The 25457-nt window shown below is 52.3% G+C and overlaps 1 protein-coding gene across 3 annotated transcripts in view; it reads right to left on the bottom strand.

The window, feature by feature from the left end:
* LOC106572123 (WD repeat-containing protein 7) overlaps positions 1-25457 on the bottom strand; it is a 376679-nt gene that overhangs the window by 280607 nt on the left and 70615 nt on the right. For all 3 annotated transcript variants that reach the window (XM_045693965.1, XM_045693962.1, XM_045693964.1), the window contains exon 14: positions 18393-18607. In XM_045693965.1, coding sequence (XP_045549921.1) covers positions 18393-18607 — 215 coding nt within the window. The remainder of the gene's footprint in view (positions 1-18392; positions 18608-25457) is intronic.

Genomic DNA, 25457 nt, shown 5'->3' with positions numbered 1-25457 from the left:
CTCTAACAATTAGCACACTGAGGGTCAGCATTGTCACTGTGCTCAATGGCAGTCAAACAGCTTCAATGGGCACTGCTCTGTGTGTCTCAGTGATCACAGAGCAGAACAAGGTCAGGCGTAGAGGAGAAAGGATGAGGGAGGCCTAACAGCGTTTTCAGGCTGAACCTCCTCTATCGGCTTCAGGACATGAGAGGACACAAAACTAACTACTTTACACCAGCATCTCAGTGAAAAATTACAAAACCAGAACGCACAATATACCAAAGGCGACAGTGGTTTGTTATGGGACTTGAACAAACAATTACACCGTGGTTTGTTATGGGACTTGAACAAACAATTACACAGTGGTTTGTTATGGGACTTGAACAAACAATTACACCGTGGTTTGTTATGGGACTTGAACAAACAATTACACCGTGGTTTGTTATGGGACTTGAACAAACAGTTACACAGTGGTTTGCTTTTGGGATTTGAACAAACAATTACACAGTGGTTTGTTATGGGACTTGAACAAACAGTTACACAGTGGTTTGTTATGGGACTTGAACAAACAATTACACCATGGTTTGTTATGGGACTTGAACAAACAGTTACACAGTGGTTTGTTATGGGACTTGAACAAACAATTACACCGTGGTTTGTTATGGGATTTGAACAATAGCACATAGTATGATTGTGATATACATGGTGGATGACCAGTACTCCTAAACTATTTTTGAATGAAAAGCAAAATCTATAATTATAGTAATAGTGTTGATTTTAAAGAGAAGTCAACATGGTGTGTGTTATAAGTCATTATTACAAGTTATAACCAGGCCCCTGTCTGACAGACATTTATCAGAGAGAAGAGACTAACACACACACACCAGCAGAGAAAAGTGCAACGGCGTGAGGATAGGTACAGTCCAGCTCCTTGGTCTGTGAGGGATTGGAGCCATCAGTTTGGTCTGTGTGAGATTGGAGCCATCAGTTTGGTCTGTGTGAGATTGGAGCTATCAGTTTGGGTCTGTGTGGGATTGGAGCCATCAGCTTGGGTCTGTGTGGGATAGGAGCCATCAGTTTGGGTCTGTGTGGGATTGGAGCCATCAGTCTGTGTGGGATTGGAGCTATCAGCTTGGTCTGTGTGGGATTGGAGCCATCAGGTTGGGTCTGTGTGGGATTGGAGCCATCAGCTTGGGTCTGTGTGGGATAGGAGCCATCAGTTTGGGTCTGTGTGGGATTGGAGCCATCAGTTTGGGTCTGTGTGGGATTGGAGCCATCAGTCTGTGTGGGATTGGAGCTATCAGTTTGCTCTGTGTGGGATTGGAGCCATCAGTTTTGGTCTGTGTGGGATAGGAGCCATCAGCTGGGTCTGTGTGGGATTGGAGCCATCAGTTTGGGTCTGTGTGGGATTGGAGCCATCAGTTTGGGTCTGTGTGAGATTGGAGCCATCAGTTTGGTCTGTGTGGGATTGGAGCCATCAGTTTGGTCTGTGTGGGATTGGAGCCATCAGTTTGGGTCTGTGTGGGATTGGAGCCATCAGTCTGTGTGGGATTGGAGCCATCAGTTTGCTCTGTGTGAGATTGGAGCCATCAGTTTGGTCTGTGTGGGATTGGAGCCATCAGTTTGCTCTGTGTGAGATTGGAGCCATCAGTTTGGTCTGTGTGGGATTGGAGCTATCAGTTTGGTCTGTGTGGGATTGGAGCCATCAGTTGGGTCTGTGTGGGATTGGAGCCATCAGTTTGGTCTGTGTGGGATTGGAGCTATCAGTTTGGGTCTGTGTGAGATTGGAGCCATCAGTTTGGTCAGTGTGGGATTGGAGCCATCAGTCAGTGTGGGATTGGAGCCATCAGTTTGCGAATCAAAGACACAGACTGTGTCGGCTCAGTTGTTCGACAGATGTCTACTTCTCCAGGCGCCGAGTCACACTCCATAACAAGCCGTGAGACGCCAGTGTGTGTGTGTGTGTGTGTGAGAGAGAGAGAGAGAAGCCCCAGCCCAGTTCACGGCTTCCCTGTTCAGTAATTAGCCTTTATAGTGTCCAGACTGATGGTGAGCCATTTTACCTGCACCTGTGACACACACACACACACGCACACACACGCACACACACGCACACACACACACACACACACACACACACGCACACACACACACGCACACACCAGAGAAGTTGCACAAATATCCTTAGACATGAAGATATGTTCAGAATTCAATGTGTCCTGCAGCAGCAGTAGTGATGGGTTCTGATCAGTGTGGCTTAATGAATTAGCTCTTTCAACCTCTCATTGATGATGACAGATTTCTACCAGCCAGGATGTTGTTTTGATGGAGGAAGGCTGCCCTCCACAGGATAACGACTAAAACCACAACACAAAGGGACCCTCCCCCAGCCCCATCTTCCCCTGTCCACCTCCCTCCCTCCCCCAGCCCCATCTTCCCCTGTCCACCTCCCTCCCTCCCCCAGCCCCATCTTCCCCTGTCCACCTCCCTCCCTCCCCCAGCCCCATCTTCCCCTGTCCACCTCCCTCCCCCAGCCCCATCTTCCCCTGTCCACCTCCCTCCCCCCAGCCCCATCTTCCCCTGTCCACCTCCCTCCCCCTCTCCCTCCCTCCCCCAGCCCCATCTTCCCCTGTCCACCTCCCTCCCTCTCCCTCCCCAGCCCCATCTTCCCCTGTCCACCTCCCTCCCCCAGCCCCAGCTTCCCCTGTCCACCTCCCTCCCTCTCCCTCCCCCAGCCCCATCTTCCCCTGTCCACCTCACTCCCTCCCCCAGCCCCATCTTCCCCTGTCCACCTCCCTCCCTCCCCCAGCCCCATCTTCCCCTGTCCACCTCCCTCCCTCTCCCTCCCCAGCCCCATCTTCCCCTGTCCACCTCCCTCCCCCAGCCCCAGCTTCCCCTGTCCACCTCCCTCCCTCTCCCTCCCCCAGCCCCATCTTCCCCTGTCCACCTCACTCCCTCCCCCAGCCCCATCTTCCCCTGTCCACCTCCCTCCCTCCCCCAGCCCCATCTTCCCCTGTCCACCTCCCTCCCTCCCCCCAGCCTCATCTTCCCCTGTCCACCTCCCTCCCTCCCGCAGCCCCATCTTCCCCTGTCCACCTCCCTCCCTCTCCCTCCCCAGCCCCATCTTCCCCTGTCCACCTCCCTCCCCCAGCCCCAGCTTCCCCTGTCCACCTCCCTCCCTCTCCCTCCCCCAGCCCCATCTTCCCCTGTCCACCTCACTCCCTCTCCCAGCCCCATCTTCCCCTGTCCACCCCCCTCCTCTCCCCCCAGCCCCATCTTCCCCTGTCCACCCCCCTCCTCTCCCCCCAGCCCCATCTTCCCCTGTCCACCCCCCCTCCTCTCCCCCAGCCCCATCTACCCCTGTCCTCCCTCCACTCTCCCCCTCCCTCTCTCCACCTCCCTCTCTCCACCTCCCTCAGGACACAACTAGGCTGCAGATGGACTCTAGAAGATGAGGAGGAGCAGAAAACCCACCCCTCTCCTCCATCCATTCCTTCTATCATATCTATCGCCCCGCCATCCACACACACACCTATTGCACACTACTCTAGGACATAGAAAAAAAACATGCTCTTATGACGTGTTGGGATGGAGAGAGGAACGGGGTTGGGATGGAGAGAAGAACGGGGTTTGGGATGGAGAGAGGAACGGGGATGGGATGGAGAGAGGAATGGGGTTGGGATGGAGAGAGGAATGGGGTTGGGATGGAGAGAGGAACGGGGTTTGGGATGGAGAGAGGAACGGGGATGGAGAGAGGAACGGGGATGGAGAGAGGAACGGGGATGGGATGGAGAGAGGAACGGGGATGGGATGGAGAGAGGAACGGGATGGGATGGAGAGAGGAACGGGGGTTGGGATGGAGAGAGGAACGGGGTTGGGATGGAGAGAGGAACGGGGTTGGGATGGAGAGAGGAACGGGGTTGGGATGGAGAGAGGAACGGGGTTGGGATGAGAGAGGAACGGGGTTGGGATGGAGAGAGGAACGGGGTTGGGATGGAGAGAGGAACGGGGTTGGGATGGAGAGAGGAACGGGGTTGGGATGGAGAGAGGAACGGGGTTGGGATGGAGAGAGGAACGGGGTTGGGATGGAGAGAGGAACGGGGTTGGGATGGAGAGAGGAACGGGGTTGGGATGGAGAGAGGAACGGGGGTTGGGATGGAGAGAGGAACGGGGATGGGATGGAGAGAGGAATGGGGTTGGTATCTGATGGTAGAACCATCTTAAAGGAACCAGGCCTGATTCCTGAATCACATTGGAGCGATAGGGGAGCGGAGAGGACAGGCACACGGGAGAGCAGAGCGGAGCTAGGAGAGGACAGGCACACGGGAGAACAGAGCGGAGCTAGGAGATGACAGACACACGGGAGAGCAGAGCGGAGCTAGGAGAGGACAGACACACGGGAGAGCAGAGCGGAGCTAGGAGAGGACAGTTACACGGGAGAGCAGTGTGGAGCTAGGAGAGGACAGTTACACGGGAGAGCAGAGTGGAGCTAGGAGAGGACAGTTACACGGGAGAGCAGAGCGGAGCTAGGAGAGGACAGTTACACGGGAGAGCAGAGCGGAGCTAGGAGAGGACAGGCACACGGGAGAGCAGAGCGGAGCTAGGAGAGGACAGACACACGGGAGAGCAGAGCGGAGCTAGGAGAGGACAGACACACGGGAGAGCAGAGCGGAGCTAGGAGAGGACAGACACACGGGAGAGCAGAGCGGAGCTAGGAGAGGACAGACACACGACAGAGCAGAGTGGAGCTAGGAGAGGACAGACACACGGGAGAGCAGAGTGGAGCTAGGAGAGGACAGACACACGGGAGAGCAGAGCGGAGCTAGGAGAGGACAGACACACGGGAGAGCAGAGTGGAGCTAGGAGAGGACAGACACACGGGAGAGCAGAGTGGAGCTAGGAGAGGACAGGCACACGGGAGAGCAGAGTGGAGCTAGGAGAGGACAGGCACACGGGAGAACAGAGCGGAGCTAGGAGAGGACAGGCACACGGGAGAGCAGAGCGGAGCTAGGAGAGGACAGACACACGGGAGAGCAGAGTGGAGCTAGGAGAGGACAGACACACGGGAGAGCAGAGTGGAGCTAGGACAGTCACCAGAATAACAGCAGATAATTCAATCACAGAATCAGAGAGCCAGTGCGCCTGAAATGCCACGGAAGGAGCAGGGAGCATTTCATATCACTTCTATTAAACTCTCCCCCTGGACTACATACAGAGCCAGTGGACTGGAGAGTCTGCATAGCAACCCACCCATCTGACTGGCTGACCTGCAGCCTGGAGCCCTGGATAAAGAGAGCAGTCTAATATAGAGAGGAAGACTGCTATAGGGCATTACCATAGTAGATCATTGTCAAAGAGTAAAATTGGAATTGGAATATCAGTTTACTTCCTGAAAAATGGACAGAATTGAAATAGATTTGACCCCAACCCTCATAATGAAATATACAATCATATTGACCATTTGAACAGACAGCGTCAGGACATATGGATAGCGCCGGCAAGAGACTGGAAGAGCATGTAAAGCTGCGGAAAACGGGTTTCAGTTGATGACTGGCTGCTCCAATAGATAGCTGGTAGATAGCTAGCCTTGTTGTAACGACGGCCGCGGAAAGAGTGCAGAGGCGGAGGGGCGGAGAGCGGTGCGGAGGGGCGGAGAGCGGTGCGGAGGGGCGGAGAGCGGTGCGGAGGGGCGGAGAGCGGTGAGGGGCGGAGAGCGGTGCGGAGAGCGGTGCGGAGAGGGGCGGAGAGCGGTGCGGAGGGGCGGAGAGCGGTGCGGAGGGGCGGAGAGCGGTGCGGAGGGGAGAGCGGTGCGGGGCGGAGAGCGGTGCGGAGGGGCGGAGAGCGGCGGTGCGGAGGGCGGAGAGCGGTGCGAGAGGCGGAGGAGAGCGGTGCGGAGGGGCGGAGAGCGGTGCGGAGGGGCGGAGAGCGGTGCGGAGGGGCGGAGAGCGGTGCGGAGAGGCGGAGGGGAGAGCGGTGCGGAGGGGCGGAGCGGGAGAGCGGTGCGGAGGGGCGGAGAGCGGTGCAGGCGGAGAGCGGGCGGAGGCGGAGAGCGGTGCGGAGGCGGAGCGGTGCGGAGGGGCGGAGAGCGGTGCGGAGAGCGGCGGAGGCGGAGAGCGGTGCGGAGGGGCGGAGAGCGGTGCGGAGAGCGGTGCGGAGAGCGGAGAGCGGTGCGGAGGGGCGGAGAGCGGTGCGGAGAGCGGTGCGGAGGCGGAGAGCGGTGCGGAGGGGCGGAGAGCGGTGCGGAGAGCGGTGCGGAGGGGCGGAGAGCGGTGCGGAGGGGCGGAGAGCGGTGCGGAGGGGCGGAGGGAGAGCGGTGCGGAGGGGCGGAGAGCGGTGCGGAGGGGCGGAGAGCGGTGCGGAGGGGCGGAGCGGAGAGCGGTGCGGAGGGGCGGAGAGAGCGGTGCGGAGGGGCGGAGAGCGGTGCGGAGGGGCAGAGCGGCGGGGCGGAGAGCGGTGCGGAGAGCGGTGCGGAGGGGCGGAGAGCGGTGCGGAGGGGCGGAGAGCGGTGCGGAGAGCGGTGCGGAGGGGCGGAGAGCGGTGCGGAGGGGCGGAGAGCGGTGCGGAGAGCGGTGCGGAGAGCGGTGCGGAGAGCGGTGCGGAGGGGCGGAGAGCGGTGCGGAGAGCGGAGCGGTGCGGAGGGGCGGAGAGCGGTGCGGAGGGGCGGAGAGCGGTGCGGAGAGCGGTGCGGAGGGGCGGAGAGCGGTGCGGAGGGGCGGAGAGCGGTGCGGAGAGCGGTGCGGAGGGGCGGAGAGCGGTGCGGAGAGCGGTGCGGAGGGGCGGAGAGCGGTGCGGAGGGGCGGAGAGCGGTGCGGAGAGCGGTGCGGAGGGGCGGAGAGCGGTGCGGAGGGGCGGAGAGCGGTGCGGAGGCGAGGAGAGCGGTGCGGAGGGGCGGAGAGCGGTGGCGGAGAGCGGTGCGGAGAGCGGGCGGAGAGCGGTGCGGAGGGGCGGAGAGCGGTGCGGAGAGCGGTGCGGAGGGGCGGAGAGCGGTGCGGAGGCGGAGGGGAGAGCGGTGCGGAGGGGCGGAGAGCGGTGCGGAGAGCGGTGCGGAGAGGCGGAGAGCGGTGCGGAGGGGCGGAGAGCGGTGCGGAGGGAGCGGAGAGCGGTGCGGAGGGGCGGAGAGCGGTGCGGAGGGGCGGAGGGGAGAGCGGTGCGGAGGCGGAGGGGAGAGCGGTGCGGAGGGGCGGAGAGCGGTGCGGAGGGGGAGAGCGGCGGGGCGGAGAGCGGTGCGGAGAGCGGTGCGGAGGGGAGGAGAGCGGTGCGGAGGGGAGGAGAGCGGTGCGGAGGGGAGGAGAGCGGTGCGGAGGGGAGGAGAGCGGTGCGGAGGAGAGCGGTGCGGAGGGGCGGAGAGCGGTGCGGAGGGGCGGAGAGCGGTGCGGAGGGGCGGAGAGCGGGCGGAGAGCGGTGCGGAGGGGCGGAGAGCGGGGCGGAGAGCGGAGGGGAGAGCGGTGCGGAGGGGAGGAGAGCGGTGCGGAGGGGCGGAGAGCGAGTGCGGAGGGGCGGAGAGCGGTGCGGAGAGCGGTGCGGAGGCGGAGGAGAGCGGTGCGGAGAGCGGTGCGGAGGGGCGGAGAGCGGTGCGGAGGGGCGGAGAGCGGTGCGGAGAGCGGTGCGGAGGGGCGGAGAGCGGTGCGGAGGGGCGGAGAGCGGTGCGGAGGGGGCGGAGAGCGGTGCGGAGGGGAGGAGAGCGGTGCGGAGGGGAGGAGAGCGGTGCGGAGGGGCGGAGAGCGGTGCGGAGGGGCGGAGAGCGGTGCGGAGAGCGGTGCGGAGGGGAGGAGAGCGGTGCGGAGAGCGGTGCGGAGGCGGAGGAGAGCGGTGCGGAGGGGCGGAGAGCGGTGCGGAGAGCGGTGCGGAGGGGCGGAGAGCGGTGCGGAGGGGCGGAGAGCGGTGCGGAGGGGCGGAGAGCGGTGCGGAGAGCGAGTGCGGAGAGGCGGAGAGCGGTGCGGAGAGCGGTGCGGAGAGCGGTGCGGAGAGCGGTGCGGAGGGGCGGAGAGCGGTGCGGAGGCGGAGAGCGGTGCGGAGAGCGGTGCGGAGGGGCGGAGAGCGGTGCGGAGGGGCGGAGAGCGGTGCGGAGAGCGGTGCGGAGGGGCGGAGAGCGGTGCGGAGGGGCGGAGAGCGGTGCGGAGAGCGGTGCGGAGGGGCGGAGAGCGGTGCGGAGGGGCGGAGAGCGGTGCGGAGAGCGGTGCGGAGGGGCGGAGAGCGGTGCGGAGGGGAGGAGAGCGGTGCGGAGAGCGGTGCGGAGAGCGGTGCGGAGGGGAGGAGAGCGGTGCGGAGGGGCGGAGAGCGGTGTGGAGGGGCGGAGAGCGGTGCGGAGGGGCGGAGAGCGGTGTGGAGGGGCGGACAGGAGGGAAAGGGCTCCTGAGCTGTAAGACCCAGGCTATTGAAAGGTCATTGTCCCACAGGACCCCTCCTCACCTCTCGTCCTCTCCTCTCCAGACTAGAGGAGTGAAAACAGCAGACAGGAGTTCAGAAAGACCCAGAAGCTATAGAGGAAGTGTCTATGGAGAGGTCACAACAGTAGTGTGCTTGATTACCAACAACGACGAGAGAGCCTACAGAGAGGAGGTGAGGGCACTCGGAGTGAGGTCTCAGGAAAATAACCTCTCACTCAACGTCAACAAAACAAAAGGAGATGATCGTGGAGGATCTCCCTACCCACAACGACGGGACCACAGTGGAAAAGGTGGAAAGTTTTAAGTTCCTGGGCGTACAAACCAGACAACTGAAATGGTCCACCCACACAGACAGTGTGGTGAAGAAGGCGCAACAGCGACTCTTCAACCTCAGAAGGCTGAAGAAATTTGGCTTGTCACCTAAAACCCAAACAAACTTTTACAGATGCAAACATTTTTTTTACCATAACCCCCCTACACCGTAACACCCCCCTACACCGTAACCCCCTCCCTACACCGTAACACCCCCCCTACACCGTAACACCCCCCCTACACCGTAACACCCCCCCTACACCGTAACACCCCCCTCCTACACCGTAACACCCCCCTCCTACACCGTAAAACCCCCCCTACACCGTAACCCCACATATGTGGGGTGATTTTCACTGACACTAGCTGGGTCAAAAGGGGGGAAACGTGAGACACACAAATCGACGAGACAAAAAAAGGTGGGAATGTAGTCCTTCACATGACAGTAATAGTCACTCCATCTTGTAGATGGCCAGTCTATTATTAGTGTGCTGCTTGATGATGCAGGGCTGCTAATGCTTCTGCTGTTAACAGCCCTGGACATGGACAAATCAGCTCACTGAAAACTTTGTTGAACCTTGACTAAGAGCATTCAGGGAGACATTACAAAATCAATATGCCTCAAGAGCTACTCTGTTACCAACCGGCCTCCAGAAAACAACACACCCACACACACACACACACACACACACACACACACACACACACACGCCTCCACAACAACAAACACGCAACATCAACACACACCAAAGGGTCAGGACTCACAAATACACTTTTAAAAAAGGCACATGTTTAGACAGTCAAGAACCCTAACACAAACAAACTGACCCTGGCACACACACACACCAATAAAAGTGGTTTTGCAGGCAGGCAGTGCAGGTGTAATGGTGGCACCAAAGTGGAGGCAGGTTGATGGTTATTATCTGTCATTACCCCAGTGGCTGGCTAGTGGCTGGCTAGTGGCTGGCTAGTGGCTGGCTAGTGGCTGCATCAGGGCCTGTTGTTGTGGGCTGGCTAGTGGCTGCATCAGGGCCTGTTGTTGTGGGCTGGCTAGTGGCTGGCTAGTGGCTGGCTAGTGGCTGGCTAGTGGCTGCATCAGGGCCTGTTGTTGTGGGCTGGCTAGTGGCTGCATCAGGGCCTGTTGTTGTGGGCTGGCTAGTGGCTGCTGCCTGGCTGCATCAGGGCCTGTTGTTGTGGGCTGGCTAGTGGCTGCATCAGGGCCTGTTGTTGTGGGTTGGCTAGTGGCTGCATCAGGGCCTGTTGTTGTGGGCTGGCTAGTGGCTGCATCAGGGCCTGTTGTTGTGGGCTGGCTAGTGGCTGCATCAGGGCCTGTTGTTGTGGGCTGGCTAGTGGCTGCTGCCTGGCTGCATCAGGGCCTGTTGTTGTGGGCTGGCTAGTGGCTGCTGCCTGGCTGCATCAGGGCCTGTTGTTGTGGGCAGGCTGTGTGTGTTGTAGAGGGAATAATGGTGCGTATTGACAGCAGGTATCACAGCCCCAGGGTGGAGGTAGAATTATTGTGTCAGAGGAAATGATGGGACATTATAGAAAGACAGCAGCTGGCCTGGGGGGGCCTTTGGATTCCCGGCTCTGACCATTTGATCTCCAGTCAAGACACTTAGTCTGTGTCCCAAATGGCACCCTATTGACCAGGGCCTCTGGTAGGAAGTAGTGCAGTATGTAGGGAACAGGGTGCCATCTGGGACAAGTCCAAGACAACCGTTATGACGAGGGAAGGAGCCAATAGACACAAATTGCACTTGAACTGCTGCCTGCCTTTATGTGGAGAACTGTGTTATTATGGGCTGTTACAGAGAACAGGAGACCAAGCCATAGCAATAATACCACCTTGTGATGACCACTAAAGTGGAGGAGGAAGAGTTTTGCTTCAGAAAACAGCAAAGAGAAAACACTCAAGTGATCTTTACCACATGGACAAAGGAAAGATCGTGTCTGTTGTTAAGCTCCCCTCCCTCCCTCCCTCCCCCTCCCTCCCTCCCTCGCTCCCCCCTCCCTCCCTCCCTCCCTCCCTCCCTCCCTCCCTCCCTCCCTCGCCCCCTCCCTCCCTCGCTCCCTCCCTCCCTCGCCCCTCCCTCCCTCCCTCGCCCCTCCCCTCCCTGCCCCCCTCCCCCTCCCTCGCTCCCTCGCCCCTCCCTCCCTGCCCCTTCCCCCCTCCCTCCCTCGCTCCCTCCCTCGCCCCCTCCCTCCTCCCTCCCTCGCTCCCTCGCTCGCTCCCTCCCTCGCCCCCTCCCTCCCTCCCTCCCTCCCTCGCCCCTCCCTCCCTCGCTCCCTCCCTCCCTCGCCCCTCCCTCCCTCCCTCCTCGCCCTCCCCCTCCCTCGCCCCCTCCCCTCCCTCGCTCCCTCGCCCCTCCCTCCCTGCCCCTTCCCCCTCCCTCCCTCGCTCCCTCCCTCGCCCCCTCGGCCCTCCTCCCTCCCTCCCTCGCTCCCTCGCTCCTCCCTCGCTCCCTCGCTCGCTCCCTCCCTCGCCCCTCCCTCGCTCGCTCCTCCCTCGCCCCTCCCTCCCCTCGCTCCCTCCCTCGCCCCCTCCCTCCCTCCCTCCCTCGCCCCTCGCTCGCCCCCCTCGCTCCCTCCCTCCCTCCTCGCTCGCCCCCTCCCTCCCTCCCTCCCTCGCTCGCCCCTCCCCTCCCTCCCTCCCTCGCTCGCCCCTCCCTCGCCCCCTCGCTCCCTCCCTCCCTCGCCCCTCGCTCCCTCCCTCCCTCCTCGCTCCCTCCCTCCCTCGCTCCCCCTCCTCGCTCGCTCCCTCGCTCCCTCCCCTCCTCCCTCCCTCGCTCCCTCCCTCGCTCCCTCCCTCGCTCCCTCCCTCGCTCCCTCCCTCCTCGCCCGCTCCCTCCCTCCCCTCCCTCCCTCCCTCGCCCCCTCGCTCCCTCCCTCGCCTCCTCCTCGCCCCCTCGCTCCCTCCCTCGCCCCCTCGCCCCCTCGCTCCCTCGCCCCTCGCTCCCTCCTCGCTCCCTCGCTCCCTCGCCCCTCGCTCCCTCGCTCCCTCGCCCCCTCGCTCCCTCGCCCCTCGCTCCCTCGCTCGCTCCCTCCCTCGCTCCCTCGCTCCCTCGCTCGCTCCCTCCCTCGCCCCCTCGCTCCCTCGCTCCCTCCCTCGCTCTACCTCCTTCGCTGTGTTTGTTATTTCCGTTACAGATTGGGGACAGGTGGAGCTGATTGGGTCATTAAGGTAACAAGTTGCACCTGGGTTTGGGATCAACGAGGAGGTAAAAGCATCTACAAGCACCATTTTGTGATCTGGTTGATGTGTTTTGATTAGAAATTAGAAATGATTCGAACACGTACACCCATTTGACCTTCATCCATGCACCTCCATTACACCCTTACTTTCACACTTCACAGGTTAGTTTTCCACTTTACCAGTTATTTAATAAATATCTTTGTTACTCCTTAACTGCAAACGTGTGGACTTCCTTGCTTGTCACCATCGAAGAGCCAGGCTGTGACACAGTGGACCCATTCACACAGTACATCCATCTACACACACCCCTGACAACCAAGTCCCTCTTCCTTAGTGACGGGAAGACCGTGTTGGTAAGGGACGATGGCTACACACACACACACACACACACACACACACACACACACACACACACACACACACACACACACACACACACACACACACACACACACACACACACACACACACACACACACACACACACACACACACACACCAGGCCGTAGGATCAGACTAATTAGAGTGAAAGGTCGTCGGTCTCGCGGAAGACAGTGGTGTGTGTGTGTGTGTATGTGGTGGGGGGGAGGGCTCTTCGTCCAGGGTCCATTCTACAGAACAATACACCAGGTGTCATTTAGAATGACGACAGAACAATACACCAGGTGTCATTTAGAATGATGACAGTACAATACACCAGGTGTCATTTAGAATGATGACAGTACGATACACCAGGTGTCATTTAGAATGATGACAGTACAATACACCAGGTGTCATTTAGAATGATGACAGTACAATACACCAGGTGTCATTTAGAATGATGACAGTACAATACACCAGGTGTCATTTAGAATGATAACAGTACAATACACCAGGTGTCATTTAGAATGATGACAGTACGATACACCAGGTGTCATTTAGAATGATGACAGTACAATACACCAGGTGTCATTTAGAATGATGACAGTTAGAACAGTACAATACACCAGGTGTCATTTAGAATGATGACAGTACAATACACCAGGTGTCATTTAGAATGATGACAGTACGATACACCAGGTGTCATTTAGAGTGATGACAGTTAGAACAGTACAATAAACCAGGTGTCATTTAGAATGATGACAGTTAGAACAGTACAATACACCAGGTGTCATTTAGAGTGATGACAGTACAATACACCAGGTGTCATTTAGAGTGATGACAGTTAGAACAGTACGATAAACCAGGTGTCATTTAGAATGATGACAGTACAATACACCAGGTGTCATTTAGAGTGATGACAGTTAGAACAGTACGATACACCAGGTGTCATTTGGTAATGTGGTTGTGCATCAGCAGTTTGTCTCTTGTTATTTCATGTCAGTTAACATGTTTTATGTTGGTAAATTAGCCATCTGTCTAAACGTGTAGTAATCATGGTCTTATTACTGACCGGGGGGCCCACATTGATTTTGTTAGTCACTCTCAATCAGATATATTATAAACTACAAACATTCATCTCTGCCCCATGACAAAAATTGTAAAAATTGCAGGAAATTTGTGAGAAAGTCTTCTTTCAAAATGTAGCTTAGGCCCGGATCTGACTGCATGTGAGGATACGGATGTGGGTATGCAGACAGGCGAGCAACTGTGACCCCTCATAATGAATTCAGATTTTTTTGTAGCCTCCCCCCCCCACCCACTAGTCGCCCATCCCTGCTCTGTACAGACAGGCAGACGGAGAGAAGGGAGACAGACAGACTGGCTCTATACAACTCTCTCCTGGAAGCCTGCTATGTTCTTCCTTTAAGGTCATCCTTCCTCCCTAACATTCCTCTGCTGCTTGATAGCCTTAACGAGCTACTGGGCTCTCAGACCAAACACACACACACACGGGAAACACACACGGACACACAGCTCATCAGAGAGCAGCACATCTGGCCTGGTTGCCATTCAGCTACTACAGACCAGCAGGAAGAGAAACACAGAGGGAGAGAAAGGCACAGGATGTTGTCTTTCTATGACCAGCTATGACAGGGAAACGTTTCGGATCGGTTTCAGATACCGTTGAAGTCGGAAGTTTACGTACACCTTAGCCAAATACATTTAAAACTCAGTTTCACAATTCCTGACATTTAATCCTAGTAAAAATTCCCTGTCTCAGGTCAGTTAGGATCACCACTTTATTTTAAGAATGTGAAATGTCAGAATAATAGTAGAAAAAACGATTTATTTCAGCTTTTATTTATTTCATCACATTCCCAGTGGGTCAGAAGTTTACATACACTCAATTAGTATTTGGTAGCATGGCCTTTAAATTGTTTAACTTGGGTCAAATGTTTTGGGTAGCCTTCCACAAGCTTCCCAAGATAAGTTGGGTGAATTTTGGCCCATTCCTCCTGACAGAGCTGGTGTAACTGAGTCAGGTTTGTAGGCCTCCTTGCTCGCACACACTTTTTCAGTGTTGCCCACAAATTTTCTATGAGATTAAGGTTAGGGCTTTGTGATTGCCACTCCAATACCTTGACTTTGTTGTCCTTAGGCCACTTTGCCACAACTTCGGAAGTATGCTTGGGGTCATTGTCCATTTGGAAGACCCATTTACGACCAAGCTTTAACTTCCTGACTGATGTCTTGAGATGTTGCTTCAGTATATCCACATAATTTTCCTTCTCATGATGCCATCTATTTTGTGAAGTACACCAGTCCCTCCTGCAGCAAAGCACCCCCACAACATGATGCTGCCACCCCTGTGCTTCACGGTTGGGATGGTGTTCTTCGGTGGCATGCATCCCCCTTTTTCTTCCAAACATAACGATGGTCATTATGGCCAAACAGTTCTCTTTTGTTTCATCAGACCAGAGGACATTTCTCCAAAAAGTACAATCTTTGTCCACATGTGCAGTTGCAAACCGTAGTCTGGGTTTTTTATGGCGGTTTTGGAGCAGTGGCTTCTTCCTTGCTGAGCGGCCTTTCAGGTTATGTCGATATAGGACTAGTTTTTACTGTGGATATAGATACTTTTGCATCTTCACAAGGTCCTTTGCTGTTGTTCTGGGATTGATTTGCGCTTTTCGCACCAAAGTACGTTCATCTCTAGGAGACAGAATGCGTCTCCTTCCTGAGCGGTATGACGGCTGCGTGGTTTCATGGTGTTTATACTTGCGTACTATTGTTTGTACAGATGAACGTGGTACCTTCAGGCATTTGGAAATTGCTCCCAAGGATGAACCAGACTTGTGAAGGTCTACAATTTTTTTTCTGAAGTCTTGGCTGATTTCTTTAGATTTTCCCATGATGTCAAGCAAAGAGGCACTGAGTTTGAGGGTAGGCCTTGAAATACATCCACAGGTACACCTTCAATTGACTCAAATTATGTCAATTAGCCTATCAGAAGCTTCTAAAGCCATGACATCATTTTCTGGAATTTTCCAAGCTGTTTAAAGGCACAGTCAACTTAGTGTATGTAAACTTCTGACCCACTGGAATTGTGATACAGTGAATTATAAGTGAAATAATCTGTCAGTAAACAATTGTTGGAAAAATTATGTGTGTCATGCACAAAGTAGATGTCCTAACCGACTTGTCAAAACTATAGTTTGGTAACAAGAAATTTGTGGAGTGGTTGAAAAACGAGTTTTAAATGACTCCAACCTAAGTGTATGTAAACTTCAGAATTCAACTGTACATACTATACCACTCTTTTATACTAATAAACCTACAGAACGGAGAATATGCATTTTAATGTGTAGGTAACGCCTCCAGGAATTCAAACCACTTGTACAATTCCTCACTCGCACCAACTGAGTCCTATAGGCCCACCTGGCACCAACTGAGTCCTATAGGCCCACCTGGCACCAACTGAGTCCTATAGGCCCACCTGGCACCAACTGAGTCCTATAGGCCCACCTGGCACCAACTGAGTCCTATAGGCCCACCTGGCACCAACTGAGTCCTATAGGCCCACCTGGCACCAACTGAGTCCTATAGGCCCACCTGGCACCAACTGAGTCCTATAGGCCCACCTGGCACCAACTGAGTCCTATAGGCCCACCTGGCACCAACTGAGTCCTATAGGCCCACCTCGCACCAACTGAGTCCTATAGGCCCACTTGGCACCAACTGAGTCCTATAGGCCCACTTGGCACCAACTGAGTCCTATAGGCCCACTTGGCACCAACTGAGTCCTATAGGCCCACTTCGCACCAACTGAGTCCTATAGGCCCACTTGGCACCAACTGAGTCCTATAGGCCCACTTGGCACCAACTGAGTCCTATAGGCCCACTTGGCACCAACTGAGTCCTATAGGCCCACTTGGCACCAACTGAGTCCTATAGGCCCACTTGGCACCAACTGAGTCCTATAGGCCCACTTGGCACCAACTGAGTCCTATAGGCCCACTTGGCACCAACTGAGTCATATAGGCCCACTTGGCACCAACTGAGTCCTATAGGCCCACTTCGCACCAACTGAGTCATATAGGCCCACTTCGCACCAACTGAGTCATATAGGCCCACTTCGCACCAACTGAGTCATATAGGCCCACTTCGCACCAACAGCCACACTCGTACCAATTGCAAGTAAGCCACATAGGACACTTCTAGTGTTAGCTAGCTGGTGCTATAAACACACACACACACACACACACACACACACACATCTAGTGTTATCTCGCTAGAGTTCCATTCCTCTAACCCTCCTGGCAGGCTGAGGCAAAGGTGTGAATCTCAGGGAGCGATGGAGTGAGATGAGAGAAACGAGGACAGGAGGGAGGGAGTATTACCTCTCATTCCATCTTCTCCCCTGGTAGTATCCAGAGCCATGCCTCCATCCCAACACCCCCAAGCCCACAACACTAGGAGCCCAGGCTCCACTTTAACTAAGCCCTGGTCCCTGCAGGCCGCTGGGCTGGAAAACACTCTTCACCACACACACACACACTCACACACAAACACACTCACACACAAACACACTCACACACAAACACACCACCTCCGTGCAGGAAGAGGCAAGAAGGAGGAAGAGGAGGAGAGGGAGGAAAAGGAGCTGGAGGAGAGGGAGGAGGAGGAGAAGAGTGATGAAGAGGAGGAAGGAGGAGAGGGGAGGAGAAGGGAGGAAGAGCAGGAGGGAGGAAGAGCAGGTGGAGTGTTTCCCTGTATAATTGTCTGAAAGAACCACTCACCATCTTCCTCTTCATCTATTCTCTCCAGCAACATCTTACAATGGCTGGCTGGCTGGCTGACTGGCTGGCCGACTGGCTGACTGACTGGCTGGCCCTTGCATACCCCCATGGGATGGAAACAAGGCATACATTTTTCTGGAGCCCGACCAATATGTTTTTTGGGGCCCGACACCCATTCCGAAATATTTGAAGGGACAAAACTTACCGATTCCTATATAGTGTTTTACAGCTGGGAAACACTATATAGGAATCATTTTCCACACTGACATCTCATGAATTTCCAAAAGAGCAATTATCCAATAACTATAGTTCAAATGTTGATTTCACACATTGTGACAATAATAATAACATCATAAGAATTGCCGCAAGTGTTCAGATAAGTTATTTAATAAATAGGATGAAAAAAAAAGGTTATCGGTAGAATTATCGTTCGATAGCGATATAGTGGTATAAGGACTATGTCAGCCAATAATATCTGCGAGACGATATATCGGTCAGGCGCTGCAACTGCAATATAGCCTTTATGCTTTTCAAAAACCAGACTGGTTTCCAAAATGGCCACCGTTAAGTGCTTCCCTTTAGTCGCTCTGCTGCTCTCTGCATCCCAGCACAGAGGGTGACAGACACAACCATAGTTCAGGGAGGTTGATTGTTCTATTAAGATTCTACTCAAAGCTCGGGGACTCTTTCCTTCTCCCCCTCCCTCCTGGCCCCATCTGAAGTGAAACATCCTGGTTTTCTATTGGCAGAGAGACAGTGATGTGTGTGTGTTTGTTGCATTACGATGGAGAACACTGATCAGGGTTTGAAACACAGCAATTAAAGAAAGGACCAGTACACCAGACTGAGCTCTACATGCAGTATATACATGGCTCATGTTTTTAAAGAGTTATAGGGTTTAAAATAATAAAGGTTCAGCTATTCCCCTATGTACACATTCATAAAGCCTTTATAACAGCTACATAAAACATAACTGTGTCATAGGTAGTCACAAACATTATGAACAACGGCATAAGCTAACCTTGTCTGCTAGTAGATTGGTAGTCAGGGTCCGGGGTTAAAGCTAACCTTGTCTGCTAGTAGATTGGTAGCCAGGGTCCGGGGTTAAAGCTAACCTTGTCTGCTAGTAGATTGGTAGCCAGGGTCCGGGGTTAAAGCTAACCTTGTCTGCTAGTAGATTGGTAGCCAGGGTCCGGGGTTAAAGCTAACCTTGTCTGCTAGTAGATTGGTAGCCAGGGTCCGGGGTTAAAGCTAACCTTGTCTGCTAGTAGATTGGTAGCCAGGGTCCGGGGTTAAAGCTAACCTTGTCTGCTAGTAGATTGGTAGCCAGGGTCCGGGGTTAAGGGGGTTACAACTGACCTTGTCTGCGGTGTCTGCAGCCAGTAGGTTGGTAGCCAGGGTCTGTAGTTTGTGCGTGGCCATGTTCTTGAGCGCAGCCAGGCTGCGTCGTGTCATGGCCTGTTTCAGGTTGACCGCAGGGTGGCTCAGAGCGTCCACAGCGGCTGGCACCACCTCATCACACGCATTCAGGATCTCTACAGCCGTGATGCCCATCACACAACGGTCCAACGCACCTGAGAGAGAGCGAGAGGGGGAGGGGGGAGAGCGAGAGGGGGAGAGAGAGAGCGCGAGGGGGAGAGAGAGAGCGCGAGGGGGGAGAGAGAGAGCGCGAGGGGGGAGAGAGAGAGCGCGAGGGGGAGAGAGAGAGCGCGAGGGGGGAGAGAGAGAGCGCGAGGGGGAGAGAGAGAGCGCGAGGGAGAGAGAGAGCGCGAGGGAGAGAGAGAGAGCGCGAGGGAGAGAGAGAGAGCGCGAGGGAGAGAGAGAGAGCGCGAGGAGAGAGAGCGAGAGAGAGAGAGAGAGAGAGAGAGAGAGAGAGAGAGAGAGAGAGAGAGAGAGAGAGAGAGAGAGAGAGAGAGAGAGAGAATAATCAGGACTTTCAGAGACAGTTCTGGTTGGGTTTAACAGGCTGGGATGATTGATGGCTACTGGGATCTGTTGCGATTAACATTTTTTTGGTCCATACTTCACCCTGAAAATGTGAAGGTAAAATTGATTCCAACTGTCAACCTGATACAAAGACACTCCCATTTCTAGTCTATTAATCAAATTTATTTATATAGCCCTTCGTACATCAGCTGATATCTCAAAGTGCTGTACAGAAACCCAGCCTAAAACCCCAAACAGCAAGCAATGCATGTGAAAGAAGCATTGCTTGCTGTGTGAGTGAGTGGAAATAGAGAGAGCAGATAGTTCTGGTCACTAGGGATATTGGTCTCCATCTCCAAGACCAATGCCCTCCTCCAAGCTCTCCTGTAATGTTCTGCCCAGTTACTAAGCTCTCTCCCCAAAAAAAACATATCGGAGCTAGCCAGCAGTAGCATTGGAGCTAGCCAGCAGTAGCATTGGAGCTAGCCAGCAGTAGCATTGGAGCTAGCCAGCAGTAGCATTGGAGCTAGCCAGCAGTAGCATTGGAGCTAGCCAGCAGTAGCATTGGAGCTAGCTAGCAGTAGCATTGGAGCTAGCCAGCAGTAGCATTGGAGCTAGCCAGCAGTAGCATTGGAGCTAGCCAGCAGTAGCATTGGAGCTAGCAGTAGCATTTATATTCATCAACATGGCCAAGCTTTGTGTGGTAGCAGGGTGTAGCAACACTTGCTATGCAAATTTATACAAAGGGTGGGTCTAATCCTGGACGGTGATTGGTAAAAAACACATTCCAGCCAGTGTCTATTCCACAAGTTACCATTAGCTAATATAATAAATTAGAATGTTGAAATTCCTATTTACTCTGTTGTATCTCACTGCGCAATCCACTGTCTCACCAGCCCAGCTAGACAATAAAAAAAAAAAACGTGATATCCAGTGTAAAAAGCTTCTAGACATTATCTCACATTTCCTTTTGGACTAGCATTTGGTTTTCAATAGTGGAGATTTGCATAAAACGTTGTCGGTCTCTCGGACATTTGGAACATTGTTTTAATATTCAAAATCGGTCTTCAGCTGTCCCGTTGTAATGAAAGGAATTGATGTGTACGTACTAACATGCATGTGTATAGATACAAACACACACACTTAAAAACATGAACATGTAGTATGTAAATTACAAAGTATTTTGTAAAAAAAAAATATATATCTAAGTTCGTTAAGAACAAATTCTTATATACAATGACGGCCTATTTAAGTGCCTTTGAATGGGGTATGGTAGTAGGTGCCAGCTCAACAGTTTCCTGTTTATATCTAGAATGGTCAATCCACCCAAAAGGACATTCAGCCAACTTGACAACTGTGGGAAGCATTGGAGTCAACATGGGCCAGCATCCCTGTGGAACGCTTTCAACACCTTGTAGAGTCCATGCCACAATGAATTGAGGCTGTTCTGAGGAAAAATGGGGGGGTGCAACTCAACATTAGGAAGTACTCTTTTTTGTGGGGCGGGGGTACGTATTACCCTTTTTTCTCCCCAACTTCATATAATCCAATTAGTAGTTACAGTCTTGCCCCATCCCTGCAACTCCCGTACAGTCTCGGGAGAGGCGAAGGTCGAGAGCAAAGCGTCCTCTGAAACACGAGGAAGTTATTCTTAAATGTTTTGAACACTCAGTGTATACTCAGCGGTGTCAGAGAAAGGCCTGAAAAATTGTATTATATCGTTCCTTTTTTTAATCTGTGAAATCAACCGTCTGTGTACATTTATCTCATTACATTAGTTCACCAATCAGTGTGGATAGAGCAGGTAAGCTAGTTGTTTACACCAGTCAGTGTGGATAGAGCAGGTAAGCTAGTTGTTTACACCAGTCAGTGTGGATAGAGCAGGTAAGCTAGTTGTTTACACCAGTCAGTGTGGATAGAGCAGGTAAGCTAGTTGTTTACACCAGTCAGTGTGGATAGAGCAGGTAAGCTAGTTGTTTACACCACAGTAACGTAAGGTTGTTTACACCAGTCAGTGTGGATAGAGCAGGTAAGCTAGTTGTTTACACCAGTCAGTGTGGATAGAGCAGGTAAGCTAGTTGTTTACACCAGTCAGTGTGGATAGAGCAGGTAAGCTAGTTGTTTACACCAGTCAGTGTGGATAGAGCAGGTAAGCTAGTTGTTTACACTAGTCAGATAGAGCAGGTAAGCTAGTTGTTTACACCAGTCAGTGTGGATAGAGCCGGTAAGCTAGTTGTTTACATGCGTTATGGACAGACGAGTGTAGCCTATGGTGAAAGATGCGATTGAAATGTCATAATATTTTGGTTTTGTTCCCTGAACCGGCTCCAACCCCTGATTATTGCAATACATATCGTCGTATCGACACTTAAGTATTGATATAATACTGTATTGTGAGGTCCCTTGGCAATTCCCAGCCCTACTGGTCTATACTAGTCTCCAGCATGGTGCATCTGAAACCAGCATGATCATATCGGATAATGATGCCAGAGATGTATTATATCATGTTGTAGTCACTGTAAGTGGATTTGATGATGCTTCATCTGCTCCTTAAAGGGAAATTCCAAAAACGTTCAACTTCATATTCATGTTGTGTTGTGTTGTGTTGCAACCTTGCTGTGTTGTCATGTCGCGTTGTTGTCTTAGGTCTCTCTTTATGTGGTGTTGATGTGTGTTTTGTCCGATATTTATATTGTATTTATTTATTTATTTTTAATCCCCAGGCCACCCGTCCCCGCAGGAGGACTTTTGGTAGGCCGTCATTGTAAATAAGAATTTGTTCTTAACGGACTTGCCTAGTTAAATAAAATAAATACATATTTTTATTAATAAAAACTAAATCTACAGCACCACCTTAACATCAACATGTGAAAATGTCACGTTTCTATATGTTGTAGTAAAAAAAAAAGAGAGGATGGTGAGTGTTTCTAATGACAACCAACTAGTAGGCAATTCCTACTCATAATTGGTTAAATTCACTTGACGCAGGCCAATGATGTCATTGGAAACAATCCATTTTTTTTTACTACAAAACATAGAAACAAAACGTTTTCACATATTATGTTGATGTTGGGAGGGTGCTGGAGATGAATGAATGGTAAAAATTTCCCTTTAAGAAAGTGAGTTCTATTCCATTAGAGCTGATGTGGGGGGGGGGACCCATAGAAGATAAATCATTTATCTCTATGGGAAAAGCACTGAACAGAGGAAATGTAGCTGTCCATCAGTAATATAATGACTCTATAAATGGAGAGGCTGTTTCCCTCACTCCTTCAGCTCCTATCAAGTGGTTCCAGACAAACCTCAGGGATCATTACTTAGGCTACCCCTGCATGTCTAACAAACACACACCTTACAGCCACGTCCCTTCTGCTCCCCAGCCCAGTGAGTAGACAAAGCTTGCTACTGTACGTTCTTCTGCCCTACTCAGCACAACGAGACATAACCAGCTTTAAGAGCAGACATAAACACACTAATGTGCCTAGCTAATGCAGTAACGGGCAGAGAGAGACTCCACATTTAGGGAGATGTTTTGTAAGTGCTTGACTTCGCTCCTACTCTCTCCTCCATCCCCCACTTCCTCCTCAGCCATCATCTTTACTTCCATTGCTGTGAGAGGGAGTTTAAAATCTGTCTAACGTTTTAAGAGAGTGCTGCGTTGCTTTACAACTCTAAACATGCGGCTTCGTATTTAAAGACGGGACAGGGGGCAGGACGGAAGAAACGAATGCTTCAGACAATCTATTATTCATCCTGGAAAGGGTGTGTGTGATCTTCACTGAGCAAAAACATCGTAAAGTGAGGGGAAGAGCACAAGGTTGGAGCTACCCTGGTAGATTTTAGCTGGTCGTCGTCAGGAGGAGGGACAGAAGAGACTCAATGTCTAATGGGTGACAAGCTTCTTCCTCCTTCTTCCTCACATAGGCACACAGGGTTACACCACTGCTTATAACTATAATAATATTATTATTCTAACTATCGAAGACGTGCCAAATGAATGATATCCATCTCAGGGCTCCAGCTTTGCATTTGGTTTGGTAGACGGCAAGCTAGAAAGAACAAGCGTCTTTGCTTACAGCAGAGACATTCAATGCCCTCCTGGATAATGATTCATGTTGCTTAATAAAAAATAAAAATACTTCCTGTAATACTGGAGACCCCGGTATGGTACAGAAACAGAATGAACCCTACTGGTTTCTAGTAATCACCCACACAGTGTTTGCATCCCAAATGGAACACTATTCCCTATGTAGTCCACTACGGGCACTGGTTAAAAGTAGGGAATAGGGTGCCAAAGTAGGGAATAGGGTGCCCTTTGGGACGCCACAAGTGAGAAAACAGGAAAATTGTATTAAACCAATCTGCCCATGAGTGGTGTCTTATCTAACACCTCCACCAAGACAACGCATCAGCCTCTCTCTCACTTAGTAGCCTACTACATCTCAATGACTTTGGTTATTAAAACAACTATGCAGACAAGTTCTTGCCTGGTTTAGATCTGATGGGAAGATATCAGTTCGTCTCTGTGGATGGTTTGTTCTCTGACAAATCAATGGCAAGTTCCAGTGTTCCTCAAGGTTCCGTTTAAGGACCACTATTGTTTTCACTATATATTTTAACTCTTGGTGATGTCATTCGGAAACACAAAGACAACTTTCACTGCTATGCAGACGACATACAGCTGTAAATTTCGATGAAACATGGTGAAGCCCCAAAATTGCCTACCCTGGAAGCATGTGTTTCAGACACAAGGAAGAGGATCGCGGCAAATGTTTTACTTTTAAACTCGGACAAAACAGAGATGCTAGTTCTAGGTCCCAAGAAACAAAGAGATCTACTGTTTGATCTGACAATGAATCTCAATTGGTTGTACAGTCATTTCAAATAAAACTGAACGATCAAGGCATTACTTTGGATCATGATCCCTCTTTTCACAAACATAAAAATTAATCTTAAGACTAGCTTTTTAACATCTTCGTAACATTGCAAAAATCTGAAACTTTTGCCTAAAAATGAAGCAGAAAAACAAATCCATGTTCTTGTCACGTTAAGATTAGACTACTGCAATGCTCTACTCTCCGGCTACCCAGATAATGTACTAAATACACTTCAACTGAAAAACGTCTGCTAGAATCTTGACTAGAACCAAAAATATATATTGTATTACTTCTGTGCTAGCCTCTCTACACTCGCTTCCTCTTAAGGCTAGGGCTGATTTCAAGGTTTTACTGCTAACCTACAAAGCATTACATGGACTTGCTCCTACCTAATCTCTACGATTTGGTCTAGCCTTACATACCTACACTTAATGCTGGAATCACAAGACGCAGGCCTCGTTATTGTTCCTAGAATTTTAAGCAAATAGCTGGCTTTTTATAGAATGGTCTGCCTATCCATGTGAAAGAATCAGACTTTACTGAACGTTTACGTCTTCTCTCAGTAGATTGAGTGCAGTCTGGCCCAGTGGTGCAGAGGTGAACGGCAAGGCACTGGAGTGACGAAACACCCTTGCTGTCAATTTAGAACATTTCTGACATGCGCATTTCTGGATATTTTCGTTGTTATTCTGTCTCTCACTGTTCAAATAAACCTACCATTAAAATTATAGACTGATCCTTTCTTTGTAAGTGGGCAAACGTACAAAATCAGCAGGGGATCAAATACTTTTTTACCCCACTGTATTGTAAACTTTCATTCATATGCTAGGTTGTAGCAACCTCATGATGGTACAGTAACAGTACAGGGACACTGAGTATCATGTAGTAGGCTAAACCTATCAATGCCACACTGAGATGGGTGAATGGAATATAAATGACTGTCATCCAATATGCTGTAATAGAAATAAGGCTCATAATTTTGTTTTTTTTAAATGATCGTCCTCCTCCATCTTAAACTGCACCGACAGCCACTGTGGTCTGTTGATATCCTTCCGCTGGTGTGGGGACTGTGCTTTGGCAATGTTGGTGGGGTTATATCCTGCCTGGTTGGCCCTGTCCGGGGATATCGCTGGACTGGGCCACAGTGTCCCCCTGACCTGTTCACCAGACCTGCTACCTTATCCCGGACCTGCTACCTTATCCCGGACCTGCTACCTTATCCCGGACCTGCTACCTTATCCCGGACCTGCTACCTTATCCCGGACCTGCTACCTTATCCCGGACCTGCTACCTTATCCCGGACCTGCTACCTTATCCCGGACCTGCTACCTTATCCCGGACCTGCTGATTCGACTCTCTCTCCCACACCTGCTGTCTCAACCTCTGAAAACTCAGCTATGAAAAGCCAACTGACATTTACTCCTGATGTGCTGACCTGTTGCACCCTCGACAACCACTGATTATTATTATTATTATTATTATTATTTCACCCTGCTGGTCATCTATGAACATCTTGAAGAACAATCTGGCCTTAATGGCCATGTACTCTTATAAATGCAGACAGAACAAACAAAGTCCCCAGCAAACAAATAGTGCACAGTTGAAGAAAAACCATTAACAA

This window comes from Salmo salar, chromosome ssa01 (assembly GCF_905237065.1).
Source record: "Salmo salar chromosome ssa01, Ssal_v3.1, whole genome shotgun sequence".
NCBI classification, from domain to species: Eukaryota; Metazoa; Chordata; class Actinopteri; order Salmoniformes; family Salmonidae; genus Salmo; species Salmo salar.
This window is presented reverse-complemented; position numbering and strand designations above follow the sequence as displayed.